Below are 15,380 nucleotides of genomic sequence, written 5' to 3'. Positions count from 1 at the left end.
AGCATTTACATAATAAACACAAACAAGATTTAAGATAAATTCAGGAACTGACAGTGCTAAAGTAAATATGGGATTACAAAAAAAGACGACTAAGGAGGAAGACTGTAGGCATAGAGTATTCACATTTATTATCCCAGGAGTTTGAAGCTATGTGCCACACAACCAGATCTGAGACTTACAAACTTGAGCAGTTCTAACTCGATTAATTCTTTATTTTTTCTCAAAGAGTCTGGCCTGTGGGGTTTTCATCACTGCTAGGGAACAGAGCAGCGTCACTGACTTATTCTAGTTCTGCAGCAGCTTGAACGTGTGTTCTCTAGGTGCTACAGCTGCTGGGCCATCCTATTTGTCTGAACTTTACTTCTTTTTCTATTTAGAAATACCAGTCTGTGGGGAGCAATGATTTGTGAAGGGCGTGCTGGCATGAATTCCAGTGGGAAGCTGGTTATGCTCCGAAAGTTATAAAAACTTGGACCTTCTGGGAATGAGAAAATGCACTTAATTTCAACACTACAGTTTTTAAGGCTAGAAGAAATTTTGAAACGTAATATATTAGTGGTAGATACCATCGTCATCCTGGTTATCACCATCACCATCATCATCAACATTTACAGAAGAGATTAAGAGAATTTAAACAATTTCCCCAAAGCCCACAGTTGGGGCTAGACCCCCTAATTCTTGGTCGAATGCTTTTTCCATTCAAAATGATGTCCTGTTTCTTCTAACACTATTACCCCCACCGACACCATATCTCTATGCCAACCCCGAGCCAAAGTCCCAGTGACTTTAAACTTGATTTGACACTACTATATGACACACCTCTCTCTGATGAAATCTGACTAACAGCACGTGCTGTCAGACAGGAGCCTGGTGTTAGTAATGGTTACGGAGGTCATCCCCATGCTACCACATTTGACTCTACAAGAAACTTTTCCTGAAAAGTTGGGTTGAACCATAACGACTCCTTCTTAGGCCAGGCTCCCACCCATGCTTCCATGACAAGCACCCCCACGCCACTTGATATGTGAATACACATCTGATGCGGCTTTTCACCAAGAGATTTTTCACGGTCATGTTCATCCAGCCTCTACAGGGCTTCCCATCACGTCCACACCTGAACCCTAAAACTGACTCCCTGACCCACTCCCTGCGCCACCCTCAGGGTCATCTAACAACCTTTCAGGTAGATAGATAAGCACACTTGAAGGTCTTCGACTCATTTCCTCTTCATCCATTTTATCAATCATAAAGCCCTCCTGTTTTTGCCTTTGAAATAGCTCTCACATTTATCCTTTTTGATCCACGCCCATTTCTAACATTTTAGGATAGGCTGGTGCGTCTCACAGTTGGGACTTTGGTAGATAGAGGGAAGAGATGAAATAAAATCTCTGATGATTCGAGGTGGAGGCCAATTTTGCAGGGAAAGGCACAGGATTGTACACAGAACTGTGTTTTGCTTCATTACTTTTGGTTTTGGTTGGACTTGGCTTTGTCACAATGATATAACTATTTTTGAAATTGTAAAAGAAAGAGTAAGATTGTTATCTTTCCAAATGAAAGTGGGAGGGGTGGTCTACAGGTGGAGAATGGTTGAGAAACACAGGTCCAGGCTCTTCCCAACCCATCCTGCGTCACTGTGGCGCCTTCAGGCTGGTCTCTCTGCTTTGGTCTCCTCCTCTAGCCATTTTGTGTATTGCTTCCCATAACTCTTTCTTCAACACCCTTTTAAGCCTCTCATGTCCCTGAGCACTCAGTGGCTTCTTGTTGCCTGCAATTTCCTGGCTGAGTCCCTCTGGCTTTCAGGGCAGTGGCTATGATTCTGGAAGCCTGCTAAGGTGAGGCAGCCTGGCTTGGGTCTGGATGCTGCCATTAACTTGCCAAGTGACCTTGAGCATGATACAGAACCTCCCCGAGTCTCACCTGTGACATGGGATTAAATGTAACTTCTCTGCATAACTCACTGGAAGGAAAAAAAATGCATGAAAAAGCCCTTTGATGTAAAAGGCTGGCCACGTCTATCTTTCGAGTTGGCAGTTGCCTGCGGGGGTTATGTCCCAAGCTGACATCTGGCGCTGTCCCTAAAATAGAGCAGGTTCTCAACAGGTATGAACTGAATAAGGAATTACTGCCTGGCACCCCCCAAAAGATCTCAGGCAACCTCACATCCCACAGGGCTTCACACACCATAGGTGCTCAATCAAGATTTTGTGAAAAAATGAATCAACGAATGAATGCAAATCTTATTTCAGTCGGGCAGCCCTTTCCGATAATATTTACTCAGCACCGACCCTCTGCCAACCGTTCTTTCAAGTGCTTATACATCCATTAGCTCATTTAATCCTCACAACAAAGAGGGGACACTGCAGCATGGGGAGATTGCTGTTAAGTGGCCCCAGGTTACACAGGCAGCAAAGGCTGAGTTGGGAAGGGTATCCAGCAGGCAGCCTCGGGGATCACCCTCCTAACCACGCTGCCGTGAGCCTCTTCTCTCAAGTGGCTTCTGCCTCCAAGCCTTTTCTCTTGCTGAGCTTTTCATCCGGGATGTCCTCCCTCCTGTCCTTTCACTGAACTATGCCCTTCTATCTCCCCAAAGCCCGCCTCCAGTCCCATGGACCACATGAAGCCTTTCCTGGGTACTCCAGCATCAGACTCTCTTCTGGACTTAGACAGCAGGTCTGCTCATTATGGCAGTGCTTCCCAACTAGAGGGAAAGGATTATCCAGAATAATGACTTTCCTATCCTCCAATGGTACCTACACAATGCAATGCTGTGGTACATAATAGGTCCTCAGTCAACACTGAGAGTATGATTGCCCAGCTCACTGGAGGAGTAAAATGAGGGTGGTAACAGCTGACATTGAGTGGTTACTATGTTCCAGACCTTGAGCTAAGCTCTTCACATATGTTACTTCACTTTAACATCGAGCTTATAAGACAGATATCGTTATCCCATTTTACAGAGAGAAAATGGAGGGCATGTGGCTAGTTACGTCGTGGTTTGATCAAGCTGGAGTCTGCGTGACTCCATAGGATGCTCTCTGATTCACATCTTCCATCACCTTGGCCATAAGGAAATACAATTCTTGCCACCCTTCCATAAGCAACAGTTGGACAAGTTACAAGGTAGCAAAGATGTTGGGTTTGTAAAGAAAGCAGTTATTTACCTGCAAGAGTTAATTTTCCTTCATAGAGAAGGTGTCTGTTGGTTGGTGACAGGATGTTTTCTGCCATGTGTTCTTTAAAAATGTGTTTCAGGCACTGGCAAAACAAGGGAGGAAATCAAAGAGATGTTGTTAGTGATTGGAGGACAGCATATTCTAGAAGCTGGGGCAATATACTCTGTCTAGAAAGTTCCTGACATTTGGAAATGCCAGTAAATGCACATGGGAATGGGAAAGAATGGGGAAAATGCTTAGAAGGACCAGTTCAGGAACGGCATGAGGTCAGCCTCCCCACACACAATGCCATGTGGATGAAGGCTTTACTTCTTGCTAGATTTATAAATCTAGTGGGCAGCTGGGGACTCTGTAAGACTAGCATACTTCCACTTGAATGACAAACGTTTAGAAAGGGTCATAGGTTCTAATTGATCCTTTTAGTACCTCTGGAATGAAAAACCTTTAATCTCTATCCCAAAGTGGAGGCCACACTATAATCTCCTGTAGATGTCTGCATTTTTGAAAATTGTCAAGCCACTTCACTTTTCCTTCAAGATCCCCTGAAAGAAAAGACACATCCAATATATTTTTAAATGCATGAGACATTACAGCATAAAATTTAACCAAGATCCACAGGAATCATTTAGAGATATTGACCGCCCCTGAAGCCAAACCATATCTTACGTTCATTTAATATATTTCTTGCTGTTTAAATGCCTTAGAAAAACTCACTAATTTGAAATCAGCCTCTTGCAGAGAAAAATGAAGCTGAACTAATTTAACTCAGTAAGTTGGAAATGTATTGTGCATTTTTATTTCAATAATACTAACAGTTCCCTTAGTAGTTTTCTCATATTCCCTACATCACACAGCTTGTGATTACAGGAAGGAAAAAAAAAATCAGACTAACAAGGACAAACATATCCTTTTGTCTTAATCATAAAACATATATTCACTTTAAGGTAAGGTTGATTATTTCTTTTGGTAAGAACTCATTTTCTCTTTGAAGGTTTATATTAATTTTCCAATGTTTTTAAATAACATATTGCTATTGAGGTTTTGAAATGATTTTTGAAAACATGGAGGGCAAGTCGTAGACCCACAGAATCACATGGTTAGGGAATCCTTGAGAATTCTCCATCTTTAAGCTTTAAAGGAAGGCCACAAGGACCTCTTTCCCCAACAATGAGAATTCATTTTATTGAGAAATTCCTCGAAGAGATGTTATCTCCCTCACAAACTTATCAAAATGAGTAATAATCTTCAAAATTACTTTAAAAGTTTAAAAAAGTCTGTCTTTAACTGAATTTTTTTGTCTGAATCACTTGATAAGCTGAATTCTAGTTCCTTGGATTATTTTAGAATTTCAACAAAAAATTTTAAAAAAGGAAAGAAACTCCTAAGTGAATGGTCATTTTATTTTTAAACATGCAAAAGAAAAAAATATATATCATTTCGGTATAACTGATAATCATCATTTTGAATTGTTCCCTTTTGATACTCCCCAGGAAATCTTGGTTTATGGACACATGTCACGACCTTCTTTATCTGAATTTGATTATACAGAGCTACCCAAATAAACTTAAGTCATCACAGGGCTTTCTCTTTTCCTATTCCCAAATTTTGGGTCTAAAGATTGCAGTTGGCATTATATTTAAATTGGCCCTGGATTTCAGTGACCTAAAAAAAATGACGGATGGTAATTTATTCTCCGGAAAGGCTTCCCATGCTGTTTACTCCCATTTGCTTTGTGTGTGGGTTCAGTATGGATGTTAAAAACAAAGTGCCTTCATCATCTGGGAAGTAGAACTTTTCCTGCCTGAACTCACATCTGAAAGCCTTGGAGACAGGGCCACGTCCTGCGTGAACTTGGAGTTAAGAGTTCTCATAGGGTTCGCCAGGATGTGACTGGAGCCCATTGTTTTGAGTGTGTTTTGATTTACAATGCAAACTCAAATTCATATCCACATTTCGGAAAGCCATGACCTCAAGGCAATGGAATTACCTCCTAGGATGGAAGCCCAAATGGTTCCCAGGAGCCAGAGGGTCCCCCAACTCTTTGATTAAAGCTGACACTGGAGCGCTGGGTCACTCATCTCAGGGACTTACAGATTGACTTTTCCACCTTTTCCTTGACGGAGTAGATCATGATTTTCTCCGTAGAGGCTGTATTCCTTTTCCAGATGTCTTCAGCAACAAGGGGTATTGAGTCAGCCTGTGTAGTGGGGCCACTAGCAGCTCAGGCAGGTGAAGGTGTCTGCACTGTTCATTTTGCTCACACCACTGGGGAAGGCGAAAGCAGGTGCATCAGAACATCGCTTCTCCTTTCAAGGCACTGAGGAGTCCGGACACAAGAAACCCTTAGAGATTTCACTCAGTAATGACACGACCCACCTGTGAGCTTGCTAGGAAAATTTATAAGCCATGGACTAGACTTTGCTTTTGAAAATTCCATATTAAATTGTCTTAGCAAGCATCTATCTACCAGTACTAAATTCAGGGTCTGAAATGGGTTTTTTCAATGTGCTTAAGAAGTATTATTGAATATTACTGACTGAAACATTGCTGCTTTCCAATTAAAGAAATGAAAGAATCTTTCTTCAGATGTCTTGCCTTCCCAGCAATGGTGATGAAGGAAGAGGTCATCAGCATCACCTATAACACCACCCCCTCAATCCTCCTAAATGGGAAAAATGATGTCAAGACTTGAATGCACAGGAAAAGTTTGAATTTTGTTAAATCCCCTAGAAATTGCATACTCCATCAGTGGCCGTGTAAGATGTATTAATACACATATTTCAGCCTTGTTTACCCTTGTCACTGAAGAGTTTAGTTTTGCCCCTTGCCTTCTCCTTTTCCCTGGCCCTTGGGGGAGATTTCTGGTTTTGCCAACTGTGCTCCCACCCTTGCTGCAATGCAGTTAGGAGAACTGAGAGTTAACACTACACAGGTAGACAGGAAAAGGAAGGATTTTTGCTTCTTGGGTCAGTTCCCTGACTCTCCTTTGTTGGAGGGAATCAGGATAATGAAGATAAAATGAAAATAGAAGTTGAAGACGCTAAATTGATCTACATGATATAGAAAAGAGAGGAGAGGGAAAAAGACGTAGACAATTGTCAATAGGAAGAGTTTGTTCAAAGAGGCAGTTGCCAGGAGTACACATCATGGGGAATACATGAAAGGAAACTTTAGTAAGTATTGCTATGGGTTATACATTGGATTTCCATAAATGGTATTTTGAGAAATGCAAGCAACATGAGAATAGCTCCTCCATTTGTTTCATCTGCTGGACTGTTTCTTTGAATGTGACACTGTTTGAACCTGAAGGGTCCCAGCCTTTGTGCAGGTGACACATGACGCCTGGAGCCAGGTCTGTCGCTACTGCACACACAGGTACATCAAGAAGTATCATTGGGCTTCCCTGGTGGCGCAGTGGTTGAGAGTCCGCCTGCCGATGCAGGGGACACGGGTTCGTGCCACGGTCCGGGAGGATCCCACATGCCGCGGAGAGGCTGGGCCCGTGAGCCATGGCCGAAGAAGTATTATTAAGGGTGTGTTCACTTCCTCTTCTCTCCTCCATCCTGCTCATACCATACTGGTACTGAGTTCAGTTCTAAATGGATCCTGCCCTCACACTAAATATTTTTCTTGCTGCGGGCTCTCGCCTCTTCCCTCTTTGATGCTCACTCCAGGCCTAGGTTAACTCCTGACCCTCATGACCCAGACCCTCAAGACCAGCCTCAGCTAGGTCAAGGTACAGTCGGTTCTACCATCTGTAGGTTCTGCATTCTCAAATTCAACAGACTGTGACCTGAAAATATTTGGGGAAAAAAATTCCAGAAGGTTCCAAAAAGCCTGAATTTGCGGCACAGCAGCAACCATTTACATAGCATTTACACTGTATTTACAATATTTACATAGAACTTACCTTGTATTAGGTATTATGAGTACTCTAGAGATGATTTAAGGATGTGCATCGGTTATATGCAAATACTATGCCATTTTACATACGGGCCTTGAGCGTCCTCGGGTTTAGGTGTCTGTCGCGGTTCTGGAACCGATCCCCCGTGGATGCAAAGGGACGACTGTGCGCTGCAGAAGGCTCTCTCTGCTTCCCCAAAGATATCTTCATACGCCCTTATGCCCAGGCGTCAGCCCTTGGATTTCAGAGAGGCCGGTACAATTGGCTCAAACCTCCAACAAGTCCAAAACTCTCCCTTAGATAGTTATAAAGAGATGTTCCAAGGGCTTCTTCTGGCCCCTGGACTCCTGTTTGTACACATTGTTTCTTTGCTGAACAGCATGGGCCAAATGCCACACTTAGCCCTTGGGTAGGTCTCCTGTGTTGGTTTCCACTGTAAACCCACTCGTGCCAAACATTTTATGAGTGTATGTGTTTATTTCACTGAAGATGTCAGATTATGGGGAGGGCTCACAGCCCACAGTCACCACCCACCACCCCGTTTTGCTGGCTCCATTCTCTTCTTTGAAAGGAGAGAGCTCTTTCTCTCTCTTCCCTCTCCAACTTTCCCCTTTTTCTCTTCTAGCCTCGTGCTTTGCAATTTGTCCTGGTCTTTCACAGCCTGACCATGTCCCTGGAGGGTCGTACCCTCCTACACTAGCAGCTTTATCACATTCCTTTTAAAAACATCCGGGACTCTTCCTTACGGGAGTTCTGCCGGGAGAGATCTTTCCCACTTCCCCACCTACAGATGGCAGGTCAGAACGGTGAGCCCAGAAAGGTCAGAAAGGTGCATGGAGGATGGAGCTCTAGGGGCCAGGCTGCAAGGCTGAGGGACCACCCCCCTGTCTCTGCACCTCAGATTCTTCTTTAAAATGGGGGAAGGTACTAGATGACCTCCCATTTCTCATCCAGCTCAGAACGGCTGCTGGAAGGAATGAAGGAAGCACGGACTGCAGATGCGGAACGGCTGGGGGCGGGGAGGAGTGGAAAGAGGAGGTGTGGAGAGGCGGCAGTCTGTGGCCTCAGTGGCTGAGTTCCATGCTGAGCCATTAGCAGCAGCATTCCAGCACTACCTGCTGGTCCTTGTGGGAGGCTGGGGAGCTCCAACAACTGATTTCTCAGCAGCAGTTAGGGATGCCCTCAAAACACACAGCCCTGGGCCACTGCTCCAAATTTCCATGTTGTAGGGAACAGCTCTGGCTGCCAGTACCCACTGGTGTTCAGGGTAAATATAAAAACACCTAATCTCCCCCAGATATCAATCAGAAAAGAAACACCAGTGGTAAATAATTCAGACAAAGATCCAGGCAGAGATACTGGAAGCTTTTAGTGTTCTGGAAGGTCTCAGAAGAGCAAAAAAAAAGATATTTGATGATTCTAAAAGTAAAACTATAAGTTTTTTTTTTCATCTCTCTATTGGCTTTACTTTTCAGAAACATTAGGGAAAGAAAAAAATTCTCTGTCATGAAAGATTGGACATAAAAGTCCTTTTCATGGATGGGTCTAGATCAATGGAATCTGCTTCAGTTTTATAATAAATAAATTTATAGGTGGGAGAGCAAGATGGCAGAATAGAAGGACATGGAGCTCAATGATGCCCACAAATACATCAAAAATACATCTACACGTGGAACAACTCTCACAGAATAATACCTACTGAACGCTGGCAGAAGACCTCATACAGCCAATGCTGCGAGAAAGATCACTGTGTAACCAGGTAGGACAAAAGAAAAAAAAGAAAGCGGGATGGGACCTGCACCCCTGGGAGGAAGCTGTGAAAGAGGAAAGGTTCCCTCACCCTGGGAACTCCCTTCACCGGCTGGGAGATCAGCTGGGACAGAAAGGGAGCTTCAGAGGCTCAGAGGAGAGTGCAGCAACCAGCTTACAGCTGGCAGAAGAGAGAGAGACCAGCATACCTGGTCCTGGCCACCTTGCTGCACTCCCAAGCCCAAGACATGTGTCTCCTGGTATGAGTGGAGGCTGGGTGCTGAAACTTGGGCTTCAGTGGACAGACCTGGGGAGAGGACTGGGGGTGGCTCTGCGGGGAAGCTGGAGGGGCTGGAGTGTGGCCTGGGCTGCAACTGGGGCTGTGTGCAGGATGAAGCCTGGGTCTGCCAAAGAAGCCCCACTGTTAACAAGCCCTTGAAGGGAGGAGTGGGGCCCCGCCAGAGCAGCCTCACCCTCACAGTGCTCAAAGTGGGCAGGGCTCCGCCTCTACGAGTTCTGGGAGCAGGCCAGTGCCTGCAGTTGCCCACACACAGAGGTGGGGCTGAAATCTGAGCCCCGTCAGGAGACTTGGTGACTTTGGTGGATTTACGCTGCTGGCGCCTTTGTCAGATAAACAACTGTGGGACATCTGAGCAGATGCTGGTACTCCGGTGGCTGGCGCGGGGCTAGAGTTAGCCGCTGTGAACTTTGTGGATGCGTGAACGTGGAGGTGGGGCCAGGGTCTGTGCCAATTCCGTAGCTCCCACAGTGGGTCGAGGTGCACGACTACGGGCAACTAAGGAAGGTCCTGGTGCCTGTCTTCAGGGAATCTGTGCCAATGGATCCGCGCTGGTGGCTTTGTGAGCATAGCACCTGAGGGACATCCAGGCTGACTGCCTGCATTCCCATGGCTGAGGAGGGCCTGAGGGCAGTGCCAATAATGGTGTACTTTGTGAGCACGCACAATGGGTGACAGATGACACCACAGAGCACACTTCCCGGTGGACAGCTCCTGAGGAGGAATACTCAGTGACTCCCAGTAGGAGTGCTCCAGTACTACCTACCTCATACCACAGCTCAGAAACAGACCTGGGGGTTTCTACTCCAACAACTGGGGAGCAGACCCTGTGCCAACAAGGATGTGACAAGCACAGAGCAAACAGGAGGCCCCACGCAACTTCCAGTGCAGGCTCTGGTCACCACAAAAACAATCACACCCCCTATCAAGGGGATAAAAACCAGCATACATGGAGGAAAGACATGAAAGGCATCCATACTAAAAACAGCCCTTGCACCAAAAATATTAGACTCACAAAGACTACAAAGGGATGCTTTCACATAAAAACAGCCCTTCAAGACCACAGTAGATAACTGTTTCTCCTAAATTCATAGAGTCAAAGAAATATAAGCAAAACAAAGAAGCAGAGGAGAATCACTGACAGGGAGACACTGGATCTCACCAAAAAAGATACCCCGCATCCAAAGAAAGGAGAAGCCACAATGAGACGGTAGGAGGGGCACAATCACAATAAAATCCTATAACTGCTGGGTGGGTGACTCACAGACTGGAGAACACTTATACCACAGAAATCCACCCACTGGAGTGAAGGTTCTGAGCCCCACGTCAGGCTTCCCAACCTGGGGGTCTGGCAACGGCAGGAATAATTCCTAGAGAATCAGACTTTGAAGGCTAGTGGGAATTGATTGCAGGACTTCCACAGGACTGGGGGAAACAGAGACTCCACTCTTGGAGGGCACACACAACGTGGTGTGTGCATCGGGACCCAGGGGAAGGAGCAGTGACCCCAGGCGAGACTGAACCAGACCTACCTGCTAGTGTTGGAGGGTCTCCTGCAGAGGCGGGGGTGGCTGTGTGTCACCGTGAGGATAAGGACACTGGCAGCATAAGTTCTGGGACGTACTCCTTGGCATGAGACTTCCCAGAGTCTGCCATCAGCCCCACCAGAGAGTCCAGGTAGGCTCCAATGTTGGGTTGCCTCAGGCCAAACAACCAAAAGGGAGGGTACCCAGCCCCACCCATCAGCAGTCAAACGGATTAAAGTTTTACTGAGCTCTGCCCACCAGAGCAACACCAAGTTCTACCCACCACCAGTCCCTCCCATCAGGAAACTTGCACAAGCCTCTTAGAAAGCCTCATCCACCAGAGGGCAGACAGCAGAAGCAAGAAGAACTACAGTCCTTCAGTCTGTGGAACAAAAGCCACATACAGAGAAAGACAGACAAGATGAAAAGACAGAGGGCTATGTACCAGAGGAAGGAACAAGATAAAACCCCAGAAAAATGAAAAAAGAATGAAAAGAAATGAAGACAGCCTGAGAGACCTCTGGGACAACATAAAACAAAACAACATTCGCATTATAGGGGTCCCAGAAGGAGAAGAGAGAGAGAAAGGACCCGAGAAAATATCTGAAGAGATTATAGTTGAAAACTTCCCTAACATGGGAAAGGAAATAGCCAACCACCCAAGTCCAGGAAGCACAGAGAGTTCCGTACAGGAAAAACCCAAGGAGAAACAGGCCGAGACACACAGTAAACAAATTGGCAAAAATAAAGACAAAGAAAAATTATTGAAAGCAGCAAGGGAAAAATGACAAATAACATACAAGGGAACTCCCATAAGGTCAACAGCTGATTTCTCAGCAGAAACTCTACAAGCCAGAAGGGAGTGGCAGGACATATTTAAATTGATGAAAGGGAAGAACCTACAACCAATATTATTCTACCCAGCAAGGATCTCATTCAGATTCGATGGAGAAATCAAAAGGTTTACAGGCAAGCAAAAGCTAAGGGAGTTCAGCTCCACCAAACCAGCTCTACAACAAATGCTAAAGGAACTTCTCTAAGTGTAAAACACAAGAGAAGAAAAGGACCTACAAAAACAAACGCAAAACGGTTAGGAAAATGGTAATACAAACATACATATCGATAATTACCTTAAACGTGAATGGATTAATGCTCCAACCAAAAGACAGAGGCTCACTGAATGGATACAAAAACAAGACCCATCTATATGCTGTCTACAAGAGACCCACTTCAGACCTAGGGACACACACAGACTGAAAGTGAGGGGATGGAGAAAGATATTCCATGCAAATGGAAATCAAAAGAAAGCTGGAGTAGCAACCCTCAGTTCAGATAAAATAGACTTAAAAATAAAGAATATTACAAGAGACAAGGAAGGACACTACATAATGATCAAAGAATCAATCCAAAAAGAAAATATAACAATTATAAATCTATATGCACCCAACACAGGAGCACATCAATACATAAGGCAACTGCTAACAGCTCTAAAAGAGGAAATCGACAGTAACACAATAATAGTGGGAGACTTTAACACCTCACTTACACCAATGGACAGATCATCCAAACAGAAAACTAATAAGGAAACACAAGCTTTAAATGACAGTATACGCCAGATAGATTAAATGATATATATAGGACATTGCATCCCAAAACAGCAGATTACACTTTCTTCTCAAGTGCGCATGGAATATTCTCCAGGATAGATCACATCCTAGGTCACAAATCAAGCCTCAGGAAATTTAAGAAAACTGAAATGATATCAAGCATGTTTTCTGACCACAACGCTGTGAGATTAGAAATCAAATTCAGGGGAAAAAAAATGTAAAAAACACAAACACATGGAGGCTAAACAATACATTACTAAATAACCAAGAGATCACTGAAGAAATCAAAGAGGAAATCAATAATATCGAGAGAGAAATGACAATGAAAACACGATGATCCAAAACCTATGGGATGCAGCAAAAGCAGTTCTAAGAGGATAGTTTATAGCAATACAATCCTAGCTCAAGAAATGACAAACGTCTCAAATAACCTAACCTTACACCTAAAGGAACTAGAGAAAGAAGAACAAACAAAACCCAAAGTTAGTAGAAGGAAAGAAATCATAAAGATCAGAGCAGAAATAAATGAAATAGAAACAAAGAAGACAGTAGCAAAGATCAATAATACTAAAAGCTGGTTCTTTGAGAAGATAAACAAAATTGATAAACCATTAGACAGACTCATCAAAAAAAAGACGGAGAGGACTCAAATCAATAAAATTAGAAGTGAGAGGGAGAAGAGCTTCAAGATGGCGGAAGAGTAAGACATGGAGATCACCTTCTTCCCCACAAATACATCAGAAATACATCTACACGTGGAACAACTCCTACAGAACACCTAGTGAACGCTGGCAGAAGACCTCAGACCTCAGACCTCCCAAAAGGCAACAAACTCCCCACGTACCTGGGTAGGGCAAAAGAAAAAAGAAAAAACAGAGACAAAGGAATAGGGATGGGACCTGCACCAGTGGGAGGGAGCTGTGAAGGAGGAAAGGTTTCCACACACTAGGAAGCCCCATCGCGGGTGGAGCTGCGGGTGGCGGAGGGGGGAAGATTTGGAGCCCTGGAGGAGAGCGCAGTAACAGGGGTGCGGAGAGCAAAGCAGAGAAATTCCTGCACAGTGGATCGGTGCGGACCTGCACTCACCAGCCCGAGAGGCTTGTCTGCTCACCCGCCGGGACGGGTTGGGGCTGAGAGCTGAGGCTCGGGCTTCGGAGGTCAGATCCCAGGGACAGGACTGGGGTTGGCTGCGTGAACACAGCCTGAAGGGGGCTAGTGCGCCACAGGTAGACAGGAGGGAGGCCGGGAAAAAGTCTGGAGCTGCCTAAGAGGCAAGAGATGATTGTTTCTGGGTGCGCGAGGAGAGGGGATTCAGAGCACCACCTAATCGAGATCCAGAGATGGGCGCAAGCCGTGGCTAACAGCGCAGACACCAGAAACAGGCAGGAAACGCTAAGGCTGCTGCTGCAGCCACCAAGAAGCCTGTGTGCAAGCACAGGTCACCATCCACACCTCCCCTCCCGGGAGCCTGTGCAGCCCGCCACCGCCAGGGTCCTCTGATCCAGGGACAACTTCCCCGGGAGAACACACGGCACACCTCAAACTGGTGCAATGTTATGCTGGCCTTTGCCGCCGCAGGCTCGCCCTGCACTCTGTACCCCTCACTCCCCCCCCGCCTGAGTGAGCCAGAGTCCTCGAATCAGCTGCTCCTTTAACCCCATCCTGTTTGAGAGAAGAACAGATGCCCTCAGGCGACCTACACGCAGAGGCGGGGCCAAATCCAAAGGTGAACACCAGGAGCTGTGCAGGGAAATCTCTCCAAGCAACCTCAGGAGGAGCAGATTAAATCTCCATGATCAACTTGATGTACCCTGCATCTGTGGAATACCTGAATAGACAATGAATCAGCCCAAACTGAGGAGGTAGCAACAATATATATATATTTTTTCCCTTTTTCTCTTTTTGTGAGTGTGTATGTGTATGCTTCGGTGTGTTATTTTTGTCTGTATAGCTTTGCTTTTACCATTTGGCCTAGGGTTCTGTCTGTAAGTTTTTTCGTTGTTTTTTGCTTTTTTTTTTCTTAGTATAGTTTTTAGTGCTTGTTATCATTGGTGGATATGTTCTTTGGTTTGGTTGCTCTCTTCTTTTTTTTTTTTTTTTTTTTTTGCGGTACACGGCCCTCTCACTGCTGTGGCCTCTCCCATTGTGGAGCACAGGCTCCGGACGCACAGGCTCAGCGGCCATGGCTCACAGGCCCAGCCACTCCGCGGAACGTGGGATCCTCCCAGACCGGGCCACGAACCCGCGTCCCCTGCATCAGCAGGCAGACTATCAACCACTGCGCCACCAGGAAAGCACTCTTTTTTTTATTAATGAAAAATTTTTTTTTAATAATCATTTTTTATTTTAATAACTATTTTAATTTATTTTATCTTCTTTCTTCTTTCTTTTTTTTTTCCTACCTATTATTCTGAGCCATGTGGAGGACAGGCTCTTGGTGCTCCAGCCAGGCATCAGGGCTGTGCCTCTGAAGTGGGAGAGCCAAGTCCAGGATTGGACCACAAGAGACCTCCCAGCCCCATGTAATATCAAACGGCAAAATTCTCCCAGAGATCTCCAGCTCAACTCCAAGACCCAGCTCCACTCAATGACCAGCAAGCTACAGTGCAGGACACCCTATGCCAAACAACTAGCAAGAAAGGAACACAACCCTACCCATTAGCAGAGAGGCTGCCTAAAATCATAATAAGGCCACAGACACCCAAAACACACCAACAGACGTGGACCTGCCCACAAGAAAGACAAGATCCAGCCTCATCCACCGGAACACAGGCACTAGTCCCCGCCAGCAGGAAGCCTACACAACCCACTGAACCAACCGTAGCCACTGGGGGCAGACACTAAAAACAATGGGAAATACGAACCTGCAGCCTGAGAAAAGGAGACCCCAAACACAGTAAGTTAAGAAAAATGAGAAGACAGAGAAACACACAGCAGAGGAAGCAGCAACGTAAAAACGCACCAGACCTAACAAATTAAGAGGAAATAGGCAGTCTATCTGAAAAAGAACTCAGAGTAATGATAGTAAAGATGATCCAAAATCTTGGAAATACAATGGAGAAAATACAAGAGATGTTTAACAAGGAACTAGAAGAACTAAAGAGCAAACAAACAGTGATG

General features: G+C 45.3%; 1 protein-coding gene across 1 annotated transcript in view; it reads right to left on the bottom strand.

The window, feature by feature from the left end:
• The window catches only part of PLEKHG7 (pleckstrin homology and RhoGEF domain containing G7), a 90,285-nt gene that overhangs the window by 13,537 nt on the left and 61,368 nt on the right, over positions 1–15,380 (bottom strand). The window contains 4 exon segments of the mRNA XM_024127164.3: positions 3,165–3,258; positions 3,603–3,718; positions 5,268–5,345; positions 5,348–5,441. Of these exon segments, the coding sequence (XP_023982932.2) occupies positions 3,165–3,258; positions 3,603–3,718; positions 5,268–5,345; positions 5,348–5,441 (382 nt within the window).

This window comes from Physeter macrocephalus, chromosome 6, assembly GCF_002837175.3.
Source record: "Physeter macrocephalus isolate SW-GA chromosome 6, ASM283717v5, whole genome shotgun sequence".
Taxonomy (NCBI): Eukaryota; Metazoa; Chordata; class Mammalia; order Artiodactyla; family Physeteridae; genus Physeter; species Physeter macrocephalus.
The sequence above is the reverse complement of the archived record's forward strand: the minus strand, read 5'-3'. Positions and strand labels throughout refer to the sequence as shown.